Below are 25326 nucleotides of genomic sequence, written 5' to 3'. Positions count from 1 at the left end.
CAATGATTTCACGGAGGTTAGTAATATTTTCGTGCTGTTGTATTTCCTTAGTTAGCATGGTTGTTGGACTGAAACGATTGAATAAAACTCAGAATGAAATTTGTTCCCTGACAATTAGTTCAATTATCATCAGGTTACCAGATTGAACACTAGTTATCGAGTTTAATGCCCACCAGGGAGAACAGAATGTATGGCGGCGTGGAATAGTCGTGTGTAGGAAAAAAAAGAGTGTCGTCAGCAAGAAGAAGAAGGAATATCGAAACAAAATAGTGAAAATACGCCTCAGAAACAGAAGGAAATGAATACAAAGCAATAACAAAACTGGTAACAAAGCCATATTGCAAGTAGGTAAATGTAAAGGAACAAGCGGAAGCGTTGGAACGGTAATGCGCAACACAGCTTAAATGATATATAGTTTTATTACGCGATACGCGTTAACAGTATTGCTGATTCTCTGTTGTCTAGTTCACATTTGTGTTTCATGTCTCATGCCCCATGCCTCATGCCTCGTGGTTCGTGCATGTGATATGCAATGGTAAGCTTATCTATGAAAATTAAATGCCTGTCTCCCGCGACTTGCGTTTTGCGCCACGAACAGAAACGTTTGGTGAATTCTGAATGATAACAAAAAAATGACAAAATCGTCAGAAAATATGTTTTACACACGTCGACAGCGAAATGCCGTTTGTGATTGTTTTGTAAACAATTTCATAATGATAAAATGACACTATATGCCAATCGTTTCCAACCCCAAACACTGCTGCTCAGATTGCAATCGTTCGAAAAAGCAATGCTAAGCCCAAAAAACGTACGTGAGACGATTTTATCCAAAGAAATATAAATCTTGAAAAACTCCTACAATAAAATATATCCACAAGACGCATTAACGCGAGAACAATAAAAATTAGCTCAAAAATAGTAAGGTTTCTATGTTTTTTCGTCTTCTTTTGCACAAGCAAGAAAATTTGGAATCAACTTAATCTTCTTGGAACATGGTATCGCTTGTCATGGCAACAACCTAATTAGTGGATCCAGCAAATATATTCCAAAACAGCATCAATAACGTTCTCTTCGAAAGCTCTTTTTTTTTTACTTTTCATTCGAAAATAAAACGATTTTGGAATAATTTCAGATGTTTCCTTCTACCAAAATACACAATACTCAGTCAGTCAAAATCATTTAAACGCAAGCAAGGTTCGGTTATAATCATTATCGGAGACTTAAAACTAATTTGATATACATGAACATAGAAGGAGAAGTAGAAATCCTGTGTAGAATGTTATAATATTCATAATGCTTAATTCTTGGAATAGATGGGGTCTTTCTTCATTCTCGTCTGAGTCGCTCTCAATTACACACAAGAAAGTTGAAGTCAATCGTAATTAATGATAACTTCTTATGAATGAATGCGTCAAGCGCATAAACACGTCTTTAAAAAATATGATCTTGTAATCATCAATCATTGCTTATCCATGATTTTAACCAAAATCATAATCACAAAATGAGCGAATGCCGAAAATATTTAAGTAGCTGAGCAGACTCTTCTTGTGCCGATTTTTGATTCTGTTGTTTCAGAATCGTTTGAATTTGCACTCGTTTAGAAGCTAGTCGTCGTCAATTTTCCATTGTCATGTTTTTGTTTTGATTATTCGATTCAAATTGAAAACTGTAAAGTTTCTACAATATTAGTTGGTGTCATAAACAAGTAGCATACAACCGTATCTGAATAATCTTTGTCAGATTTTCCGGAATGTTTGGTTAAAATAATTAATGATGGCAAGAATATGCGATTCATTGCTTTGAATGGGCGAACTAGCATAGTCAACGGAATACCATTGCTACGAGAAGCCTATCCAATTTATTGTTCGAAACAGTTTGTTGTTTTTTTTTTTAAATACATTTTTATCATGCATACGTGAAAATGTCGAATAAACATACACACTAGAGCACTAGAGTTAAATATTTGGGGAATGCTCTTTAACTCATACTCTTCAAAAATCATTATTGGATTTGGTTTCATCTCACTTGCACGCTTTCGTCCTCCCTTTATTTAATTGCTCCGTTTGCGGTTATATGCTGATTATACCGCTACTGGTGCTGTTACATATGCCAACATACATTTATTACAGTTTATGTTCAAGCATGCATTATAATCATCGTAACCCGTCACCACCATTACTCAGTCGTCTGCAACTCCATCCGCCACGTTATTATGTTTCAATTTGTATTTGGTAAGTTACCAAAGGTAACCACGTTACACATATTGAATGTATATATATATATATGTATATATATATATATATAATGTGTAATCCATGGTATTTGGTATTTCATATATTACATAGAATCTCATGCGACTATTAAGATTATTCGATTTTAAATCATTTGAAATTCGGTTACGTTAGGTTGATATCAGTATTGGAAATATTTCGCTACCGCTACTTTAATCGCACAGTATATCACATAAAAAACTCTTTCAGAGATGGATATACTCTAAACCGCATACCAGTTTTAGTCACATTAGGGACTACTTAGCAGCCAATAAAATGTCCGAGTCGTATGTTGCAAAACAAAATATATGAATACATTTTATGATATAATTTCAATTGTACACTGCAGTGATGAAAGTCACTCAAGAATAAGTGAAGAAAACAGATTCATTCGTGGAACATTCAAATTCATTTCTATGTACATCACTTTTTAGACACTCATCGAATTGTGCTCATAGGCCTAGACTTCACAGTATTCCCATTTAGCCCCAAATTCTAGATGAAAAAGTTTGGCATTCATTATCTATAATACTTGAAATATAATCTTAGCGTCCAGCTCCGCAAATATTTGTCTGCTTATCTCTTGTTATTAGATTCGCTTGTAAAGAAAAATAATAATAATAATAATAAGGAAATCCATCAGCTAGTTCGATCAAAACTGTGAAATTCAGGTGATATTGATTGTCGGATCGACCAAAACGAGAACACAATTTTCAGACGATAAATGCACGATATCAGACATTTTTTATGATTTTCATTTCACCAAACTCATTATTACACAATGGAAGATGCATTCAACGCCATTATTGTCATCTTTAATCTTGAGCCATATTGAAATACACAATGGATGTTGTAAGATACTAAAACCAACTATCATCCGAGCATATCAACTGGCATCTATCCGTTTTAGTTCATTTCTATCTATTTTCGGCCAAAACGTACAAAACATTTTTGTCTATAACACAGGAAATGATGCAAACCGTGTGAATCAGAATTATAAATGATAATTTTAATCTTACCTTCTCTTAATGATACAATATAATATGATTCCTTGGACGGAGGGCTAATACCTAATTTATTAACAGCACGTAGTCGAAAGCTGTAGACCGTAAATGGTATCAATCCGGTTACCTGATAAAAAAAAAAATATACACCATATATAATAATGCTGCTATACATTTACATATATACACTTACACTACATATATACATACCTGATACGATGTGATATTTGATTTGGTATTAATTTGTGGCACCTGATCCCATGGTCCATTCTCTCCGACCCTATGACGCGAAATGGAAATTCGGTTGGTGTTGTGTCAGCATCGTTTGTTACAAAGATTATCGTTCAAAAGGAAAAAGGGAGCAAAAGAACAGCAATGGCATTAATATATAAAAGAATTGATGTAAGATTAATTATTTATTCAACAAACAATTTATTTGTTCAACTGTTTGCGAATATCTTATGGGACACGAGGCGAGCACGTTGAATATTTGAAGTTTTACCATTTAGACAAGGTTTTATAGCCAACATGCCAATTATTACGTTTAAATCGACAATTTGCTGTCGGTCATGCCATTCTCCCACTCTCATTCATTCACCCTCACTCATCATCTCACTGACCCAAGATAACTATAATTCATTTTTGTCAATAGCCATGATCATAATTTTAACAAGGATTAATTTGACTTATTATTCGTTTGCTTTCACTTCTTCGACGCTTTTCAAGTCTCTTTGTCTCTGAGTAGAATAATGCATCGCGACGGGTCCCTGTGCACAGAAAAAAAGAATGTGACGCACATAAATTTGATTTATTTTTCCCATCAGCTTCATCGTATCTTTTTTTTTTTTTTCATCTTCTGCGAAGCTTCACCGAGATTCCATGTGCGGATATTATGGAAATACTGTTCACATAGTTATACCAAACGTCATATTGGAAGTGGTAGAAAAATGTGAAAAAATGGGAATAAAAATACATTTTGTGCTTAGTGTTTGGAGGTACAACACCATTCATAAATATCCATTTAGATAGACAGAAATAATCGGAAATGTGTCAAGCCGGACACGACAAAATAACATTTAAAACAAAACACGACGCAACTGAACGGTGGCGCGAGAAAGGAGAGAGAGAGAGAGAGAGAGAGAGAGAAAAAACAAACCGACAGAAATAACGACAATGAAAACAGCGACACAATGAAAAAAGTGGACATAGCACGAAAAATGTCCAGTCGTCACGGCAGACGGATCCATGGAAGATTCTGTGTATATGTGCGTCTGATAGTAGCACATGAATATCAAAATCATGTGCAAAAACACAACGCACAATGAACACGACAGAGCAGAATTGAACGGAGCCAGAAAAAGGTTCGTCAACCAACGAGCGGCGCGTTTACAGTATTTGCAGATGCGTCTGTCGAATGTAAATTCACTCATGTGCTTTCAATAGACGACAAAATCGAAATTGCCCGCAAAAACTCGCAACACACAATGGGCAAAACGTTGGCACTGCATCGCATTCAGCCGCCTCCAAACCAATGAAAAAAAGCCGCAAAAAAACATAAATCAATAAATATTTTGAATGTTATAAATGGTTTGACTTTTTGCACGTTTCCCATGTTCCTTTGTGTTCGTATGCGTATGCTGTGCATGTCGAACTATGCTCACGCGCTAGTGTATATTAGACATTTCATTTTTCCATCGATATTGTTGTTGTGTGAACGTTCCGTGCTGGTTTCATTTTGATGCCGCATTTTTTGCCCGTACCAGATCATTTTGTATCTGATCTTCGAGAGCTTCCCTCTGTATGTTCATTATCTCTGAAATGTTTTGTATAAGGGAATGTGACAGGAATCAGGCGAAAAATCAAATGAGTACACGATATATGTCGACAAAAAATCATGTAACGGACGTGTCATCATCGTAAATTAAACGAGATTAAAGATTCAAAGTGAAACAAAACATTGCAACAGAACGCAATATGCCACGTACATGCAATTCGATACCATACTGTCATAGCACAAACAAATAATCGCAGGAATATTATTTTCAGACAGTTTTAAATAAAACGTATCAACGGAAACACTTTACTTTAAAATTGTAAATAACATCACATCACTGCGGCTCATTGATACTTTGAGAGAGAAATACACATAGTAAAGGAATGACTATTGAAATGTGTTCCATGGACGGATTAATGTATAATTGAAGAATTGCAAGTTCTATACTGTGGATGTTTCATATAATGGCCGATGTTATTTGCAGTCTAGAACAAAATAGTCATGACTGCATATCATACTTTTCATATCGAACCTTATATGCATTGACTGCGAATAGCATTCAGCGCGCGCGCTCATGATTTCTTAACGCCACCGAAATAAAACTGCGAATAGCAATGAATATAAGGTTCGATATGAAAAGAACAAACATACTTTCTTGATGATAATGTAATTGTTCGATGATATTTTTGTCGTGTCGGTGGTGTTGAGAAATCATGAGCGCGCGCGCGCGAGAGTGATTTCTCAACGCCACTGATATAAAACTGCAAATAGCGCTGGATGCTATTTGCAGTCTAATACAAATTATATTTTGAGACTGCAAATAGCAACCAGCGCTATTTTCAGTCGTTGATAAATATGTTTATTGATAAGACTGCAAATAGTACTCAGCACTATTTGCAGTCATGACTATTTTGTTCTAGACTGCAAATCAAGGGGAAAATCACTCAAAAGTAATACCAAATAGAAAAGTAATACCTCTGGTACTACTTTTGATATTTCTATGAAAAAAGTAATACCGAAAAAATGTAATATCCAAGTAATGCCAAGTAATACTGATCAATAGAAGTAATACACCTGGTATTACTTTTGATTTGTACGGAAAGTAATACCAAGTAATACCATTTATGTAAAAGTAATACCTAAGAGTGATTTGCCCCTCGCTGCAAATAGCATCTAGCGCTATTTGCAGAAAATCTGACTGCAAATAAAATCGGCCTTCATATAATGGTATAGTTTATAATTACATTAACCGATTTCACTTACCTGGTTTCAATTAGGAAATGTGTTACAGGTGCATTTCGTGGCTCTTGAGAATGAGCCCACGACAAATTCATTGAACGAGATGTGAAGCTTGTAATCAGTGGTCGCTCCGGCGAATCAGGAACATCTAAATTAAAATATATCAAACGTAATTGAAATTGAGTAAAAAATATGACCGATGCTTAAATCTACTTCAAACTTCATAGGCTATAAATCACACCATGGTCGTCAAAGGATTAGGTCGTATGTTGAAAATGAACCAAAAAACATATTGACTCAAGTAAGTTAGTAATCTCTTCAAATTAATGGCAAATAACTTTTTTTTAAATGCGTCTAATTAACAATGTTGCAATTGGAGTTTGCGTGGGATTTTTCGTCTGTTCGAATTCGATCAACATATCATTGGAGAGCTTTGGATTGTTATTAGATTGGGAGGTTTAAATGGTGGAATGCTTTGACAGTTGTATACAGTATGAATCCAATGACGTCCGTTGCCGTGGGGTTGACTTTCTCATTCATCCACATACATGCGACTCCATAGTGATCAATCTATCACCTAACAACTTATTACTTTCTTAATTCGGATTGCATAACGCATCGGCAATCGTTAAAACACCGCGTTCGTGGACAAACAAAAAGAAATGTGCACTTCAAATCACTCGTGTAAATCATCAAGTAATTCAATGGATTTCAACCTAGTTCAGCTTTCAAAAGAAGAGAGGCATACCTATATATGATCTAAATGATGGCTGTTTCACATATCTATGTATAAAAAAAAAGCCCTGCTTTGTTTGTACACTGTACATAAAACCATTGATTCTGAATTTGATCAATGTACTACACATTTCATGCGCACACCGCTGATTTATACCATTTTAATTGCATGGCATCGCATGCCATGCATTTCATACATATCATGCGTCGCTATGATTTCAAACAACACCCCTTAACTTCAATCGTTATCTATGTGTCTCCACATTATCCGATGGAAGGCTACAAAGGCTACCGTTAGTTGGTGATTACTCAGCATTTACTGTTTGTCGATTGTTGTGTGCACTTGTGTGCTTATGTGCAAAGTAATGAATTCCATGTTGCTGTTGTTCGTTCTTTGCATTTACGAATACACAATTCGATCTAGTTCCTTGAATATCTGATAAATGATGGACGATGTGGAAACGGATGCATCTCTGACAAAAAGAATTTATCGTTTTGTCGGGCTTCTGTGTTCTTCGATTTCGACGTGCATTTCCCATTACATACATTTTACACATCATTAAGAAATGATACATAGTGAATGTGTTAAGAACAGAATCCTGCATTACCCAATTGTCACATCTATGCTTTTTTGTGACTTTTTCCCCTCGCAAAGTGGTTTTGCCGTTTAGAATTTGGTATATTTCTCAACTTGCATGCATCGCTTTGATTATCCTTTTTCACTATCTCTCGAATAAAATAATAAATTTTCATTCTGTTCCCTATTCTCCTGTTCACTATCTATCAAAAACGAAAATACATTATCGCACATCAGTACAAAAACAACTTCAATTAGTACCATTGAGTGATAGCTGTTATGTGACAAATACCAGTCCAAACAAAACCACATTTTTTTCCATAAAGAAAATTCACGGATAATAGCACAATAATTTCATCGTTTATATTTTAATTGACAAACTATTGAAATTCGATTTTAAGCAAAATGAAGTTGGAATTTTCACAAGATAGGATCAATAGCTTATTTTTATATTTGCATCCAAAATTAGAAGTTCGTGTGAATAACGCCAGCTTAGTGAAAGTCTAGATTAATCCTAAACGATAATTCTGAGCTGTACTGCCTCGTCCAACCAATTTTTTCCCATTTACATTGATTGTATTTCCTGTGTAAAACATTCATTCTACCTGGACCATTGTTTTTTTTTATCGAAAGCCAATCATTTCTATTCCCTAATTGAAAAGTGAAAGCCATTTATGTTTAGCGATGCAAGAAAATAACTGAGATGGAATTGCATAACAAAAAAAAATTGTGCAAAATTGAGGTTTCAATTCCATTCTTAGATGCTTTGGACGATGCCATTGCTACTGCCGTTGTTATTGTTATTGTTTTCTTGATGATCACGTAAAATCAATTGGTGCGTGCTTTTTCATCCTTTTTTCGTGCAATGGGAACGAAGAGGAAGTAGAACAACAAACAATATAAAAAATGAATTCGATATTTGGGAAGACAATCAAATGTAAATTTACTGCTGTTTACCGTCATTCACTGAGTCTACGGTTTGCCATTTTTGAGCCACTCGAATGTTGCTCACGCAACACTGCTCATGAAAAGCATTGGCTCCACCTAACGCACATGCATTGTTTTTCAAAAATCACTAAATGGCGGAGATTTACATTTTTTCCTCGTTTACTTCAATTTTTTTTTTCTATTTCTCTTCATTTCGCTTCTCTTTTGTTTTATTTGTGTTTTCTCGTTTTGTATTCGTATTCGCATTCGCATTCGCATTCGAAATAATGGCTCTATGCTGAAAGTGTTAACGTAGCGTAGCGTCTGTGTTCAGCTTAAAATGTTGATGCTGTTAGTATATGTTGTTTTTTTTGTTTTGTTTTCAATGCATACATGTTTGAAACAGCCGATGGAGAAAAGCCCGGAGTTTACACTCTTTGAACGATTGAAAAATAATGCTAATCATTTCAACAAACAAAATTTTTTTGGGTACTTTTTCCCGTTCATCTTCCGCTTAGCTTCAGGCTTTTGAGACCACTCACAGAACAGTCAGAACAGTAAAAATACAAAGTTTGTGATTTTGCTATATTGGTGTACTTATAACCCCTTTAAAATCACATCTTCAAAAGAAGTCATTCGAAAATGTGTATGTATATGTGTGGATTCATGTTTTAAAATTAATCATTGTCAGCATAAACCGTGCGAGAAGCCTCTTGTTGGGTAAAAGACTTTTCTGGCACTGAAATTCAAATAAGAATTGCACCCGTCGAGAGATGAACAGCTCGAATGAATGCGCCATCTGTAAATTTGTACTGTAAGCGAGTGAGTGTTACTGTTTCCCAGGTATGTGTATGTGTAGTGAGTTCGTGGGTCGTTCTATATCGTGTGCATGCGAAATCGTAAAATAATCCCGAATCGGAAATGCTCAGCGCAAAGATCCACATGGCGATGAAGCACAGCATGTACAGAGCTATGGATTGAGTGAAAGGCGCACCAGATAAAATTATCGAATTTGAATTCACTGAACGTACATTGCGTTATTGAAAGTGCTTTCGCATACACAGCCAGAAGCGAAAAAGTTATGATGATGATAATAATATTAATGTTAATAATCAAAATGGTGATGATGCCGCTGGCTTTGAAGTTACTACTTTTTCCTACTATAAAACGATCATTACAGAGCTATGATCGTAGTTTATTTGAAATCGTTTTCATTTCGATATGCATGCAGCATACGTAATACAGTCAACGAATTTGTGCGAATTGGAGTGCGGATGTTATACAATTTTCAACATGCCTAGCGCCATTCTTTTATCAACAATCAACCAGCTACGAAAACGAATGTGGGAAAAACATTTTAGGACTCATTTTATGATAAAAATATGGAATCGTATTGACGAATCGAGTCAATGGAGAGGCGTGAGTCCAAAACTTTGTCGGAAACTGTTGAGTGTTTGGCAATTTTCCCATTCGATTAAAAACAGAGCCAGTGACAAAATCTGTAAAGCATTTAAACAAAAAAAAAACAAATGAGGCAAGCGTTTCAGTACTCAAATGCTATCGCTCAGTGCTAGTTTAATATGTGATGCGTGCGCTTTTTGCCGCTGTGGCGCTTTTGTAATTCGTTTCGCATACGATAATTGCAAAAATACTTAAGGAATATTCATAAACATGAATGAATGTGCCTGATAGCATTTCATTTTATACAAATGCATATCAAGATCGATGCTAAGCCAATCCGCCTGATAACGTCCTGTCGGCATTCTCTCTCTCTCTCTCTATCTCATATGTATGCGTAATTTTTTTTTATAGACGATGGTATTTGTCTGCTCGTCGACATCATTATTATTATGCTCGCTCTCTTATTATACATATGGTACTAACGAATCGTTGTATCTTTCCGAACTGAATAATAAAATTGTTCAGTGGCACGCATTAAGATTAAATAAGTATACTATTATTTTTCATGATGTAAAGTTCTGGGCGATGAGATGCTAATACACATGCAAACACAATGTAAGCGGTACTCAAAAGACACATTAGAAAGAATCCCTTGCTTTGAAACCTATTCCATTCATATGTAAGGCCACATCGATTCCAACTCCTTCATTTTTCGTGCTTAATTTGCCGTTTCATTTGATTATTCGCTCGAAGCTAATGCCGCCTGTCTACATGTGAATAAGTTTGAGCCCGTTTTTACAAAAAAAAGAAAAATCGCGTATATTATGTACTTGGGCACATAAATGTCACAACACTGCCCATGCATCTCATAAATTTACTCACATTTCAGTCTTTATAAATATTCAGATTAACTACTGATATTGAGATCACATTGAGGCGTTATTGTCATTTTACCGAATCGATTCTAACTCAATATGTCACCTTGTTCACAGCACAAACCGCAACTGATGCATTCACTTATGCTCCGTCATTTATTCTATATTTTGTTGTTTGTGGTTAAGGATACTTATGGGAACCAAGAGATAGAACCATCATGAATTTCACTTGTCATAACAACATTAATTGGCGATGAGGAGGAAGACAATTGCCATTTTAAATCTCTATAGTGACGTTGATACCCATTACAATGATTGAAAATGGTTTTTATTTACATGCTCATTTTCACATTTTCCAAAGTTGATTCTTCCGAAAATGCTATTAAGGGAATTTGACTGATATTTCTCCCCTGTAGCATTTTGCTTTAGCTTTTTTCATGCCTTTTTGGATGGGGAAAACAAGCGAAATTAAGAAACGAAAAAAAAATCATCCGAATAAATATGGATGATAAACAACGCGCCACGAATTTTAACATTTCAACGAAATATGAATCACTTACGTTTGTGTTGCTAATAGCAACATGGCATTCAAGTAGCTGAACATAATTTGTTGGACATTATTTTTAGTTCATGGACTCGATTTTCAAATTAGTACTTGAATGGAAAAACACAATATAAAGAACATTAACAAGTATAAATGATATTGCACGTTTAGTTCTATCCATTTTTATATTCTTCCATATTCTAGCCTTTTGTTATTGTCTGCCAACGTTATATTGTTATTTGAATGGCAAAGAAAGTGATAATCAAATTTGCTGAAAAATCTTGTGTTTGCCCATAAAATCTAATACATGGTGGATTTAATATTGAGCCACATTCTAGCTCCGACACAGCGACTATTCATACATTCATGGGTGTCGAGCTGCATTATGCACATCATAGATATGAAGAACTCAAAGTGTATTGTACACGAATACAACATGTGGAATGTAATCTCTGGGTAGAAAAGAAAGAGACGGAAACGACGCTAGTTAAATGTATCTTTTTGGTTGCAGCCATCGCACTCGACTCATCGAAATACAGCTTTGTTATCATTGAACGTATGTCGTATGTGCGAGACAAAGAAACGCTCGTTGGAAATTGGAATTCGATGAAAAGCCGAATGAAATGATAATGTTTTGTTGGAATCCACAAGATAAAAATGCTCTTAGATGTGGTTGTCAGCCTATAATCCTTGCCCACAAACAGTGCCGTTGACTTCTTTTCAGAATTGTACTGTCATTGTTGGTTCGTGTGAGTCATGGAATTTCATCATTACGGATATCCATTCTTTCCATTTGTTATTTCGGGTTCTCGATTTTTCTAACCTTAAATCGATTACCAGATGAAATGCTATTGTGTACAAAATAAAAATTTTCTGCTACTCTGTGCAGGGACAACACAGCATTTTTAATAAATCAAAAATGTTCGATTCACTCAAGATATTGTTTTTGGTTTTAGATTCGTTGATAATTCCGACTCTGAATCATTAACAAGCTTACAAAATTTTACTTTATTCAGACGAAGAAGAAAAAAAAAATCCTTGCATCTGTATACGAATCTTATGTTCATTGTCAGAATTGAAAATGTGAAAGCAAATGCTTTCTTTGTATCGAATTTTTATTTATACATTATGTAAAAGATTGTGTATACTTTCAATATTTCTTTGATCACACATCTTATACCTGAATACTGTGCTGCAAAAACTTGAAAAGTTTGCGTTTTCTCATTAAAATAATTTTCTCATAATGATGCGTATATAGAAAATTGATTTTACGTTTTTCCCATTAATCCATTAATGAACTTCTCTTCTTCGTTTTTTACTCAACATCATTGACTCGATGTAACCTGAATATTTGTGCGGCATTTTCTAATTCATCGAAAGGTTTAAATCAATAGGTATATTTCAAAAGGAATTACATCATATAACGATATTATGGTACGTATAGTCTATTGAGCTTCGATACAGCAAGCTAATGCTTTGGAAGAATGTTGTGCATTGTTTGTAGTTCTGATTACGGATAAAGTCATCTATCATCAATATTTGAAAGTCATCTTTATTTTAGAATCCATTTTATTTATGGGATTGATCTCTTTTTGCGGCTACTTTCCTTTCTCAATCTATATACTAGATAAAACCAGTTGGAAGTTTAATAACATTACTCTTTATCTCTCTGTTGCGGTATTGAAACGGTAATCAAATTCAATGAAAGACGCCCTTTGATTTCATTCCCTTGATTAACAATTTAATTAAAAACGCTGTTTTGAATCTGATATAATTTGAAAAAGGGGCTGGTGTATTTCACGTCTGGTGTATTAATCGTCGATTTAATTACAGACAACTGTGAAAATTGTTCCCAATAGATTGTTGGTGTGTAATTCGACTTGTCATATTTGCTATTCGTCATTTGTCAAGTGAGCGCATTCACATGAATTCCAACTGTGTGCCTTCTTATAAATTCCTAAATTTTATTATTAGTTCTAGGATTTGAGATATTTTCAGAGTGGACGGCAATTTGTATACCATTTCATATTACCAAAATCATTTATTTTTGTTATATAAAAAATCAGGTCATTTGCATTTGTTTTGTCTTGTGGATCTCTGAAAATTTGAAAAATACTAATTTCAGCAAATTGACTTTGAAAAATGTAGATTGTTGCAACATTATACATAGAGATGCATACAACGTGTCAATTTATCAAAGTATGTGATAGCATTTGTTACATCTATGGTGGTCGGAGGATGAAAGCATGAAAATTACTCCATATGAAATTACCAGAATGTATTATGTTGCTGACGACACAGAAAACTCTAATAGAAAATCAACGAATATTCATTAATATAAGATTAAAATGTATAGATTTTATTTTTGCTTCAACTTCAAGAAAATTCGGATTTCATCAATATTGCATAATATTCAATGCGATGAGTTCCGCGTAGTGGTGTTGGCTAGGAAAAACTTGAAAATAATTCTGTGGAAAATGCGTCAACTGTAGCAAAACAACTTCCTATTGACAAAAATATTCTTCCATTCGTTTGACCAATCTGTCAGATTCATATAGCTTAATCGTTGCTCATGTGTTCCCAATACTACCTAGCTCATATGCTATAGCAATATTTGACGTTTAGAACTGTTGTGGAAACTTTGTTGGGAGCGCCGCCAAACATTAATTTCTGTAACTATACGTACGTGTGATAGTTAAGTCTTTGTGTGTACGTTCGTGTGAATGCAGTGATGATAAATGTGGACGAGACGTCACACTTATTTAGTACAATTCAGTTTGACAGCTAGAGAATACACTTTTACTTCTGACACTTGCTTTCATTCCGTTTATACCGTTACAACAGAACAGTCATTAAAGTCATATGTACACAACATTACATCATTCTTTTGTTTTATTTCATAATTAGTTTTCAGATTATTATTGAAGTTATTTCGATCAAGGCAAGTTAAATATCATACGGATAAAGGATATTCTACAGAATGAGTCTATGTGTGTGTTGTACACTGAGATGTTGATTCGTGCCGCCATTAGCAAACGTCGCATCCAACGTCGCATCATGTTCGGAGGCGCTATTAATATACTTTACTTCAATCGTCAACAAAATACATAGTGTATTTCTATTTTTTGTGTATTCCTTTAAACGGATGAATTACGGAGTCAACCTCTTGAAATGGGATGTTCTATAGGTTTATGTGTCTCTTGTATTTCTTGGTGTGGTATCTTCTACCGTATTATTCCAACAACCATAGCACTGAATCACAGCGCAATATTGCTTCGCAATTGTTGACACCGGTGTGTACTTAACGATATTTACGTAAGCGGAAATGAGTATGAAACAAATTTAAGTTGATGAGTGTTGCACTTTCAGTGATGGTTGAACTGAAGCGAGTGAGTTTTGTGTATTTTTGATGGGGAGGGATCGAAAAAGCAGTGAACACTTCATGAAAGACAGTTTGAGGCCCATGAGATGAGAGATGCAATTTATATAAATAACAAATTAATATACTATCAAAATACACGAAAAGGAAAACAGCGAATTCACCTAAGAGTCCGACATATTTTTTAATCTAGAGAAATGTTCATTTTTTGCGGTATGGTTTTTTATAAAACTTTCTCTATTTACATGAGAAAAATTGCATTCACACAATATTTTTTTATTGGAACAAGTTGCTCAAGTTCTCTTGAAATATTTTAACCAACTCATTTTGTTTACTAATAATGAGTAAATGTGTATCTTGGAGTGAAGGATAATTCAAATACCGTATGACATATACTAGTGTATCCTTTGAAAATGGTTGAGTGAATTTTCAAGAGAAGTAAGAATGAACGATTTTTTTGAACAAATTTTGTTTTCTTGAATTTCATTTGAAAAAAGAAAACAAACGAAATCGTTGTTATTTGTTCAGAAATCAGTGAATTGTACTGAAGAGGTGGTTCCAGAGTGGCAATTATTGACAAGCGAAAGGTGTCAAAAGTTGTTGTTCATAAATATACTATGATGCCAAAGAACAATTGGACAGAGGTCTATATGTGTAATTTTTAGTTTCAAATTGAAATGTTTGTAGCTCACTATTGTACTTATTAACCGTGGTACAGGGTGTTTTTTTTGTGGAAACCGATGTTTTTTTTCAGAAAAAATGGCGAAAATACACAAAAATCGTTAGTTTTGGTTTATTTTTGGTAAATTTGGACTTGTACAATTTGTTTGGTCACCTTTTCGCACAAAAATTCTGGCAAGGAGCCGGCATTGGCCCATTTGGCGTAAAAGTCCAGTTTTTGGGCGTTTCAGTACAAGTTCTTCGACATCTTCAGTTTCATCTGAACAAGAGCGTAACAGTCGTTATTATGCCACCAAAGCTACAGACGGTATTTGTGGGAAGCCTTTGAATAAAAAAAATCGTTCACAGTGCACTGTTTGTGTCATATGTGATGGCCATTGGCCCGCGTGTTCGAAAAACTGCCAGTTTCGGCCACTGGCGGCCATTGTGGCCTTAATAGCTGATGAGTCATGTTTTTTGCAATCAGAAATTGAAGATTTCGAACCAAATAATAATTTTTTTCAATAATCAGCGCGAAAAATCGAAGATTTTCTGAACGAAATGGCCGCAAACCGTCCAATTACGAAAATATACGATTTTGGCCAATAACTGAGCATTAGTGTTCGACGTCTTCTGGCTGGTTTTTGAATACCAGCCCTGAACCAAAAACTAAGAACAACAAGTTTAGGTCCCCAAGAGCTCTCGAAAACATTATCCGAAGCAAAATATTCATCTTATCGGTCATAATATTTGCAGAAGTAATCGAAAATGCCCAAAAACTGGACTTTTACGCCAAATGGGCCAAAGCCGGCCCCTTGCCAGAATTTTCGTTCGAAAAGGTGGCCAAACAAATTGTACAAGTCCAAATTTACCAAAAAATAAACAAAAACTAAAGCATTTTTTGTATTTTCACCATTTTTTCTGAAAAAAACATCGGTTACCACAAAAAAAAAAACACCCTGTATATGAGAAATATTCAGTGGTTGTATACAATTTTGGGCAGTATGAAGGACAATAACAAAAGGTTTATAATTTGCGAATCACGTAAGTTACCGTTTGCTTTGATAATGATTTGGATATGAAAAATTAAATTCACAATCTTTGTCAAATTTTAATCAGCTCCACATCTGTATTCTATTTTCGACTTCAATCATATTTACATTAAAGTGCGCACCGAAAAAAATGGCTGACGTTTGGGAAAACCATTCTTGGCAACAGCATCTTCTTACATAATCTCCTGTGAGTCTATGCTGTACCCATACACAGAAAATCTGACTTTTGCTATGCACAGCACACATTTTAATTGAATTAAACATCGGAAAAGTATCGAATGGCAGTGGAGTGTCCAATTTTCAGTGATGAATTAAATTACAGTAATTCACTGTACAATACCAACCAATCAACTAGCTTACAAACATATAAGCCTTAATTGGAATATACTTTCGTTCAACAAAGTGAAAATGTATGTTAAGGAAGTTGATATCGTTTGAAAATGGCTAACAAACAACATTTTTTGTACCCCAAAAATAATAAATTTCACAAATGAAAGTTATTCTCAAATTGTAATTGATTATACCAATATCAAGAATCACTTCATTATAAATGTTGAAGTTTTCGTACAAATGAATTAGTACCGCCGCCTTCAGTAGCTCGCGCGAAAACCGGTATAGTGCAGCATAGCACACCAATACCGACACAAAAAACCACACGCACACAGACACGAATGATATTTTGTCATAATCTGTTTTGAATGCTGTCGCTATTATTCTCGGAAGTTCTTTGCGAAACTCACTAGTGGCGCTACTACTATGCAATAGCTTGACTGTTCAACAACTAATACATTATAAGTGTATAAGAATATTCCGACTATGGATTATACGAACATAAGCAAGAACTTGAGACTCGGATGAAAACGTTTAGAGCAAAAACTCCGAGATCTCTATCAAAAGCATAAATTCATAATGTGTATTTCGTCCATACACTTTAGAATATTTATTCGAATGTTTAATAAAATTGAAGGAATGTTCATGAACAAACTTACCTTGAACTAATAAATCGATAATGGCCTCTGGACTATGTCGGTCGTTTACTAGACAAATATATTCGGCAGTATCAGTTGATAACGCTGGATGAAATTGTAAACTAAAGTCTTGCGGTGAGAGCGTCATCTGATTGAACAATAGAGAGAATATTTTGGAATTATAGATTGAATTGCGAATAAATCGAGCATGAATGAAAACGGTTATTTTGCGATGATGAGATTTTGTGTTTTGGTAAAATTGCGTACAGAATAAAAAATAATTCCTTTTACAAGGACGATATGATGACTATCCTCCGATAATAAATTGCCTATCCACTGTTTTTGTATAAATGCATGAATGCATAGTATATTTATTCATAATGCATGAAGCTGAAAAAAGTATTCCTCGCCGAAGCTGTTCACAAGAGCAAAATGTATTTACAATTCAACTTCAATATCAAAACATTGACAATACAATAGTTTTGTTTGAGTTGTTGTTTTTTCCGTGACCAAGTCGTTTTTCAAAGACTGGTATAGCATGGAGTATTGTTGCTGCCCATATGATACACACACAAATCAGAACAGAAGAAAAATAGCATAGTTGACCAAACATATACATGACTACGCTGTCTGGCTGCAGATTGTCAACGAATAAAGCAAAAATGGGCATATGAAATTAGTCATTCGTTATTCGTTCTGTTGTTTGCATTAATTTTCTAATGTATTTGTAGAAATCATTCGTTAGTTTGTTTTGCAATCTCATGGCATTTGTATTTATTTTCGAATGGTGAAACAGAGACGAGTCAACGACGATAAGGAATGGAAATAAAAGGGGACCGGACAAAAGACCGTGCAGTGGTGTAAGAGCAAACAACCAAAACGGAACAAAAGATGGTGGAAAAAAATATTGATTTATTACATTTTAGTCATTGTTTTTGATTTTTAAATCTGCATTTTATATGCTGCTCTCCACAGAAATAATGTACTCGAGCACGTTTGCATTTGTTTGTGCACGTCAGATTTGATTCCAATTCTACGTTAGTCCCCGTTTTGGTTTTTATGCTGTTTTTTCATTTGGGATTTCATGTGTCCGCACATTTTTCTTTCTTTCCTCGATAGCTTTTGTGCGTTGCATTTTCCCTGTTGGCTTTTGTACCATTAACTATTATTGCTTTTTGTGTCGTTGCAGAATCCAATTTATAGTAACACTGCAACATGTCATCAAGATAAGGATCTATGCGTTTATAAATGGAACGAGATTTTCTTTGCATTCTTATAGCATTTTTCCTCCGCTCCGTGACACGAACCAAAAACATTTCGCATGAACGGAAAGTAAATCGCGAACTGAAAAATGAAAGCTTTTCTTGCGCTCGAGCAAAAATAGGAAACAATGAAGCAGAACCGACGTTTTTCTTGTTTATTTTTTTTTCTATTCTTGCTCCGATTGCGAATGTGGAAGAGGGAGGCTGAATGAGGGCAAAAACACCAATTTTAATTGAAATAGTTTCCAAATAAAAATGAATTGGTAACAGGTCCATTTGAGGAAAATCATTTCAATAACCTTTTTACCCCTAGATTGTTCACGAAAATGTGATTTATATGTGGATATTTGACAGTAACCGTAAAATCGTTTAATTCAATTAGTAGAATAAACTTTGGCAAAACAAAACTCATAAATTTGTCTGTATTCCTCCTGTTCTGATGATTACATACGAGTATGGTATTTCATATGAACATTCGTTGAACAGTGACTGGCGCGTTGCACATGTTCGGCTACTTGTATTCATTGTACTTTGTATGTACTGATGTACTCATTTCAAAAGTGCTCATCATTCAATTTTATGTCTTCCCCTTCACCGCGATAAATTGCAGCGTGTTGCATTTCTAATTTTTAGCCGTAGCTTGTATTCAACGATCCTCTAAAGTGATTATGAATATGCATTTTTCAACGAATATCGTAAAGCAAAAGGAAAAATGCAACATAATCCATTTTGTATCGCTTCGCAAATATGTGTGCTTGCAGCTTGTGTGCTCCTTTTTTTCCTTTTCAAATATTTTTATGAGCACGAAACGTAAAGCATATTGTTCGCTTACAATATTTATGCGAATGCATACTACACATCTGTGCCGGTATTCTGGAACACAATCCGTAAAAATCATGCGGAATTATTTCAAACGTTCAGTTGGATTTTTAGAAGTGAAAGGGAGACGTTCAATTCAAAAATGTACATGGGATGATAATTGAACGTTATCTTTCCACTTCTAAAAATCCAATTGAACTTTCGAAATAATTCCGCATGATTTTTGCGGATTGTATTCCAGAATACCGGCACTGGGCTGGAGTACTTAGTCATTCCACTAAAATCGTTCGGAATTATTTTTTTCGTACGTAGTGATGGCTTCGAACGTTCGTTCGTTCGACAATTTTAAAAAATATTTTTTTGTTCGTTCGTTCGTTCGACATTCATTTTGTTCGATGTTCGGTCCGAACAAAGTTTTTTTTTATTTAAAAATCTCACGAATAAAATTGGTATTACTATGAAAAATTATAATAAAAGCTAATAAAAGCATGAGCTGTAACGATTACATTATAAATTTGATCAATACATCGAATTTTCTAATGTAAAAATTTTTTGAACAAAATGAATGTCGAACGAATGAACAAGCGTTCAAAAGTGTTCGACGGCCAACACTATTCGTACGTAAGACTATATTGGAGTGAAAGAGAGAGATTCCACTGATTTTCATCTTTCTACCGGAATTATTCCGATAACTCAAGGAAGGGTGATAGTTATCGCAATAATTTGGCTGGGATGATGAAAATTAGTGGAATGTCTCTCTTTCACTCCAGTATAGTCTTACGTACGAAAAAAAATTTGATTCCGAACGATTTTGGTGGAATGTCATAGAATTCCAGCCCTGGAACAAAAAAATAGAAGATTGAAGAGAAAAAACAGGGCATATCTGCGAACAATATACGTTACAATTTTGCGTTGCATACCATAATAAAATATGTTCATAAATTTTCGTGCGCATGTAAAATATAAAGATTTTTCACATCATCTCAGAATGCTAGTTTCATTTTTATGTTCAACAGATTTTCGATGCAGCTGTAATCATGAGACATAAATGAACATATTGAGTTGTGACGAATGATTTTTTCTTCCAGAAAACTCAAACCGATAAAATTTAGAGTTTGAAATATCATTGAAAACCGCTTTATGAATATTTCTTCTTTTTTTCATATTTCGTCGGTAACACAAATCATATTTTATTGCCTCTTACACCATACTCCGAGCATGTATATAAAGTTTCAATTCATTACATTTGGTACGGGCGTCTAACTCCATCTACGGATTTTTCCAGTAGTTGTGAATCGAGTAGGCATATAACGATTTCAACTATTTTTGGGCGAAATTATCTCAAAAATATACAAAAATGAGTTATTTGTTATGCGAACGCTCAAACGGCTACCGGAAATGTACGCGCAAATACACGCACTCGAGTGTATTGTAAATTTATCATCTAGTAACCATTGCATGTACACTGAATCAGTGCGTATATCAACAGTAGTCGTTTTAGCGTTCGCATGACAAATAACTCATTTTAGCATACTTTTGAGATAATTTCGCCCAAAAATAGTTGAAACCGCAACTCAAAAGAACGCAACTGCTGGAAAAATCTGTAGATGGAGTTAAACGTTTCAAACACGTCATGTTCTCGTTGTGTCTTACACAATTAAAGGACAATAATAAATTTAAATAAAATAGAATAATATCCGTCCGTATGTTCCATTATAACTTTGATTAATTTAATTCATGGATCAATTGTGAACCGGAGCCAGAAGTTGGATTGCCAGACATCATTGTGACACAATTGAGCCGGCGTCAATTGAAATCGGAACGTGTGTAACTGTGACCAAAACATAAAGCAGGTGAAGTGGTTGGAAATGCAGCAGAAAATTCAAATCAACAATTGAACAATCGGTTGCTGTCTAAGGTTAAAGTATACCGGAAAAACTGGCGATCAATCATTGAATGAAACGTTGAAACGGAGAATGCTGCTGCACAAGAAGAAGATGAAGCCACATACGTCGAAGATTGAACGCATCTTACTTTCGAAGAGGCGGAGGTCTATTCACAACAGAGCAACGCGTCAAGTCAGCGTCCAACAGGACTAAAAACAGTTTGGCATCGTGATACAGTGGCTGCAAAATGCATCTTATACAAAGGTAATATTTTGATTGGCATGTAAAGATGGAACAGAAAATGTTGTTATTATACATTGTTATTTGTGATTTCAGGTGTTTTTGAGCTGTTTAATGGATACACTCCCGATTTATTTCTACTGGATTGTGGGCTCCAAATACACTTCGATGGGTTCAATACATACGTGGCTGAGACGTAGTAGAACGCAGCAGCATTTTAGTTTTAACTTTGATTTTTCGATTTTGATAATAACTCATGTAACGTTAAGTTATTCTGCTGGGAGCTGACTTTGTGCCCTTGCCAAAGTACCTACCGCTGTGTCGGCTAATAATTTATAATTCCGACTTCTGTAGAGCATAGTTATTATTGTCAACTTACTAGTGTTATTGGTCATCACGTATATGGATTGACAATACATTCAAATTATCACACATAAACGTTGTTAATTTTACATCAACAGTTTTTTCAAGCTCGTAAATGAAAATTGAACGAATAGTGTTCATTACATTTAGAGCATGTAATTTTTAGGTTTGCACTACTCTCTGTCACATTTACGTTCAAATTAGTATGATGACAATAAATTAGTTTTTCCAATTAGTACATTTTCCCTGTACACACAAAATTCTATGTACTAATTTTGCTACAAATATGAGTCTACATTCCAACATAGAATGTAGAATGCTGTCAAAGGCAAGAGTCGTTTCATATTGTTTTTGTCACAACAATGGATGGTTACTATTCGATAGCTATATGCACACAAATACATTTTATAAAACTTTTTTTTCAAGCATATTTTTTTTTTGTTTCCATCATAGAATGTTCTCTTTACCATTCCAAATGTGCTTTTTTACATTGCATATGCAATGAATTTGAATGTAAAAACGTCTAAAAATTAATGGTGAAACTGGAGAATTGAGTTTATTCAAAAACTGGAAAGTGGGAGAGAGAAAACTTACTCTGTGGTTGTGTACAAGTGGAATTCCGTTTGAATAATGTGCAATCGTTGTGGTGGTTTTCCATTTTAAGGCGTTTACTAGCGACTGCTCATTTACTCCTGAAAAAATATAGCATGATGATAATAAATTCGTTTTTCCGATGTGTACATCTTCCTGGTTCGTACAAAATTCTATGTACTAATCTTGCTAAAAATATGAGTTGACATTTCGACATAAAGTAAAATGATGTCAAAGGCAAGAATCTTTCGATATTGTATCTGTTACAACAATGGATAGTAATATGAATTAAAATACCTGGACAGGGTAGGGTAACATTTTTGCCAGCTTCGGCAACAAAACTCTGGATTGGTATATTAGTTACATCTGTAAATGAAATAGTGAAAAATCCAAATTAATAATCAATTGAACAATATTTGTATATTAAATAAATGTGTTTCTACATCAGTGCAAAACGTATCCTTCAAACAGCGTATATTAAACTCGGTGTTTCATGGTGAGAATGCAAACATGTTTGTGTGGAATTTCATGTTCTTGATTCTCTTCGAAATAACGGACTATTGTGAATGTTGAAAATAGATTCAATTGTATATTTCTTTGCGGAATAAAATTCAAGTTTCCAATTTCTTTCAACACATAGACTATTCTCTTTTCATTCAGTGTACTATAAATTCATTCGTAAGCATTTTCCTAATTACCGCATAGCAAATACATACTACAAACTGTAAGAGAGAGTGGGGAATGGTGAAACGCACTTTTACCTAATTTAATGACATGCTAAAAAAATTAACATTTTTCCGAAATTTAAAGTCGTACCAATGATAAAATTTGCCTATGTTTTTAAGTGGAGCATGTGTTTAGGCTATATTTAAGCGATATCTTGGCGCTGAATGCTGAACTATGAAACTCCTATATAAATATACTGTCAACTATCAATGACAGCAACCAATGACAGCTACAATTGAACGTATTTGTATGGCAAAATACTTCCTACTTGCAGATGACGCCAAACCGAACGTCATTTTAGTCATTTTTCCCATTGGTCGTATGAGTAAAAATCAAACTTTTGGCACTTGTCGCTTGTTGAAATTCGAATTGCTTAAAAAATTTGCCATGTCTGCAAAAAAAACCCTTGATTTTTCGATTTTAAAAAATGGTGGGAAATTGTGAAACACTTCATAAATCGATAGAAAACTGAAACAATTTTGATGAAAAATGTTTATGGTGAGCTAGAAGACGATAAAAGAAATCATTTCAATAACGAATAATTCGAAAAGTAGCGATTGTTATTAGTCGGATTTGCAATTGTTGTCTGTGAAATAGCTGCCAATCATTTTTATGCATTTCAAGTGAACAGCTCGAGCGTATGAATTGCATTGAATAATTTGTCAAATTTTTGCAAGAAATGTAATAAATATGCATAAAATATGCGAATTTGACTTGAAAAATTGAAAAAAATTGCTTGACCAAATTTCCCCACAAAGTATGTTTTCCAATTCCCCACCCACTAAGGTTTGCAACTTGATCGCGTTTGGGCGACTCAATGAATGTTCGTGCAAAATTCCTTTTGTGAGTCGAAATATTAATGGTAAACGATAATTATAAACATATTCAACTGAGTTGATTCTTCAAAAAATGTTGTGAAATCAATGCAAACATGAACGGTGAATAAAAATATTTGGAACCTCATTTTCAAAAAGTTCTCACAGAGATCTAACGTTACAAGCACACGCATTGAGTGATATTGGAAAAAAGAGTTTATACTAAGACAAGACTATGACAGTTTTTTGAATGTGCCAAACATTTCGAATTGCTGGGAAGTTTTACCATACCCCACTCTCCCCTATATATTCGTTGTCATTTAGCGTGTGACATTTTTGGCAAACATATAATTCTAATGCAACGTCGTGGCTTATTTATTACACTTGGCATTTTGTCATGAATTCCAGCATTTTTTATAAGGTATCAAACGAGAAGGAAGTGCTTGTGAATCGAGACACCATAGACACACGTGTGCTCCAAAATATGTGCCAACATATCTTCAAAATGGTAACGTATTGCTATTACCACATTTTTATGAATATAAATAATTTTGAAGTGAAAAATTGTACATTAGAATCTACATTCTTCTGTTAAGTTTGAGTACTATTGGAAGTCATTCAAAAAATAAATCAAAGAATCCAGAATATTTTATCTTACAAAATATCTTGCTTCGAAACAACCGAGCGAAGATAATGTTCAAGTGTAAATAAATATTGAAATCCACTAAAAATTCAGTGGGCGCTTTTTTTGCATTTATTTTCCCATAAATCCATGTATGTAGTATTTGCTTGGTTTAGTTATTAGGGGAACATTTGATACAAACTGTAATGCCGAAACAATTACCAAACGAGCAAGTTTTCCATTATTAGCCATGTTTGTGGTTGATAGCTCCAAATTTCAGTGGTTTATTGTTGTTATTTCTACGTTATATATATGAAACATAAAATAAAATAGACTTATAATTGACATTACAAGTAAAAACATTGGAGCTTTAGCCAATGATACCTTCCACTGTTTTTCTGTTCAGCCATTCAATCGTTCTGAAGCGAAAATGATTTAGTTATTATGTGTTATACGCGACACATCGTTTCAATAATCTATCATTAGAACAATAGGCCATACTCTGAGCATGTATATGGAGTTTCAATACATTAGATTCGGTGTGAACATTTAACTCTTTCCAGTAGTTGTGTTTTAGTGAGTAATATTACCTAGACT

The 25326-nt window shown here is 34.4% G+C and overlaps 1 protein-coding gene across 1 annotated transcript in view; it reads right to left on the bottom strand.

Annotated features, from left to right (window-relative positions):
* LOC129575430 (tyrosine-protein phosphatase 99A) overlaps window positions 1–25326 on the bottom strand; it is a 174496-nt gene that overhangs the window by 61487 nt on the left and 87683 nt on the right. The window contains exons 3-8 of the mRNA XM_055459046.1: window positions 22864–22932; window positions 22570–22667; window positions 17427–17553; window positions 6312–6435; window positions 3485–3554; window positions 3290–3401 (exon numbers count right to left, since the gene is read on the bottom strand). Coding sequence (XP_055315021.1) covers window positions 3290–3401; window positions 3485–3554; window positions 6312–6435; window positions 17427–17553; window positions 22570–22667; window positions 22864–22932 — 600 coding nt within the window. The remainder of the gene's footprint in view (window positions 1–3289; window positions 3402–3484; window positions 3555–6311; window positions 6436–17426; window positions 17554–22569; window positions 22668–22863; window positions 22933–25326) is intronic.

Source organism: Sitodiplosis mosellana, unplaced genomic scaffold, assembly GCF_009176505.1.
Source record: "Sitodiplosis mosellana isolate CC-2019 unplaced genomic scaffold, AAFC_SMos_1.0 Smas_scaffold_6167, whole genome shotgun sequence".
NCBI lineage: Eukaryota > Metazoa > Arthropoda > Insecta > Diptera > Cecidomyiidae > Sitodiplosis > Sitodiplosis mosellana.
This window is presented reverse-complemented; position numbering and strand designations above follow the sequence as displayed.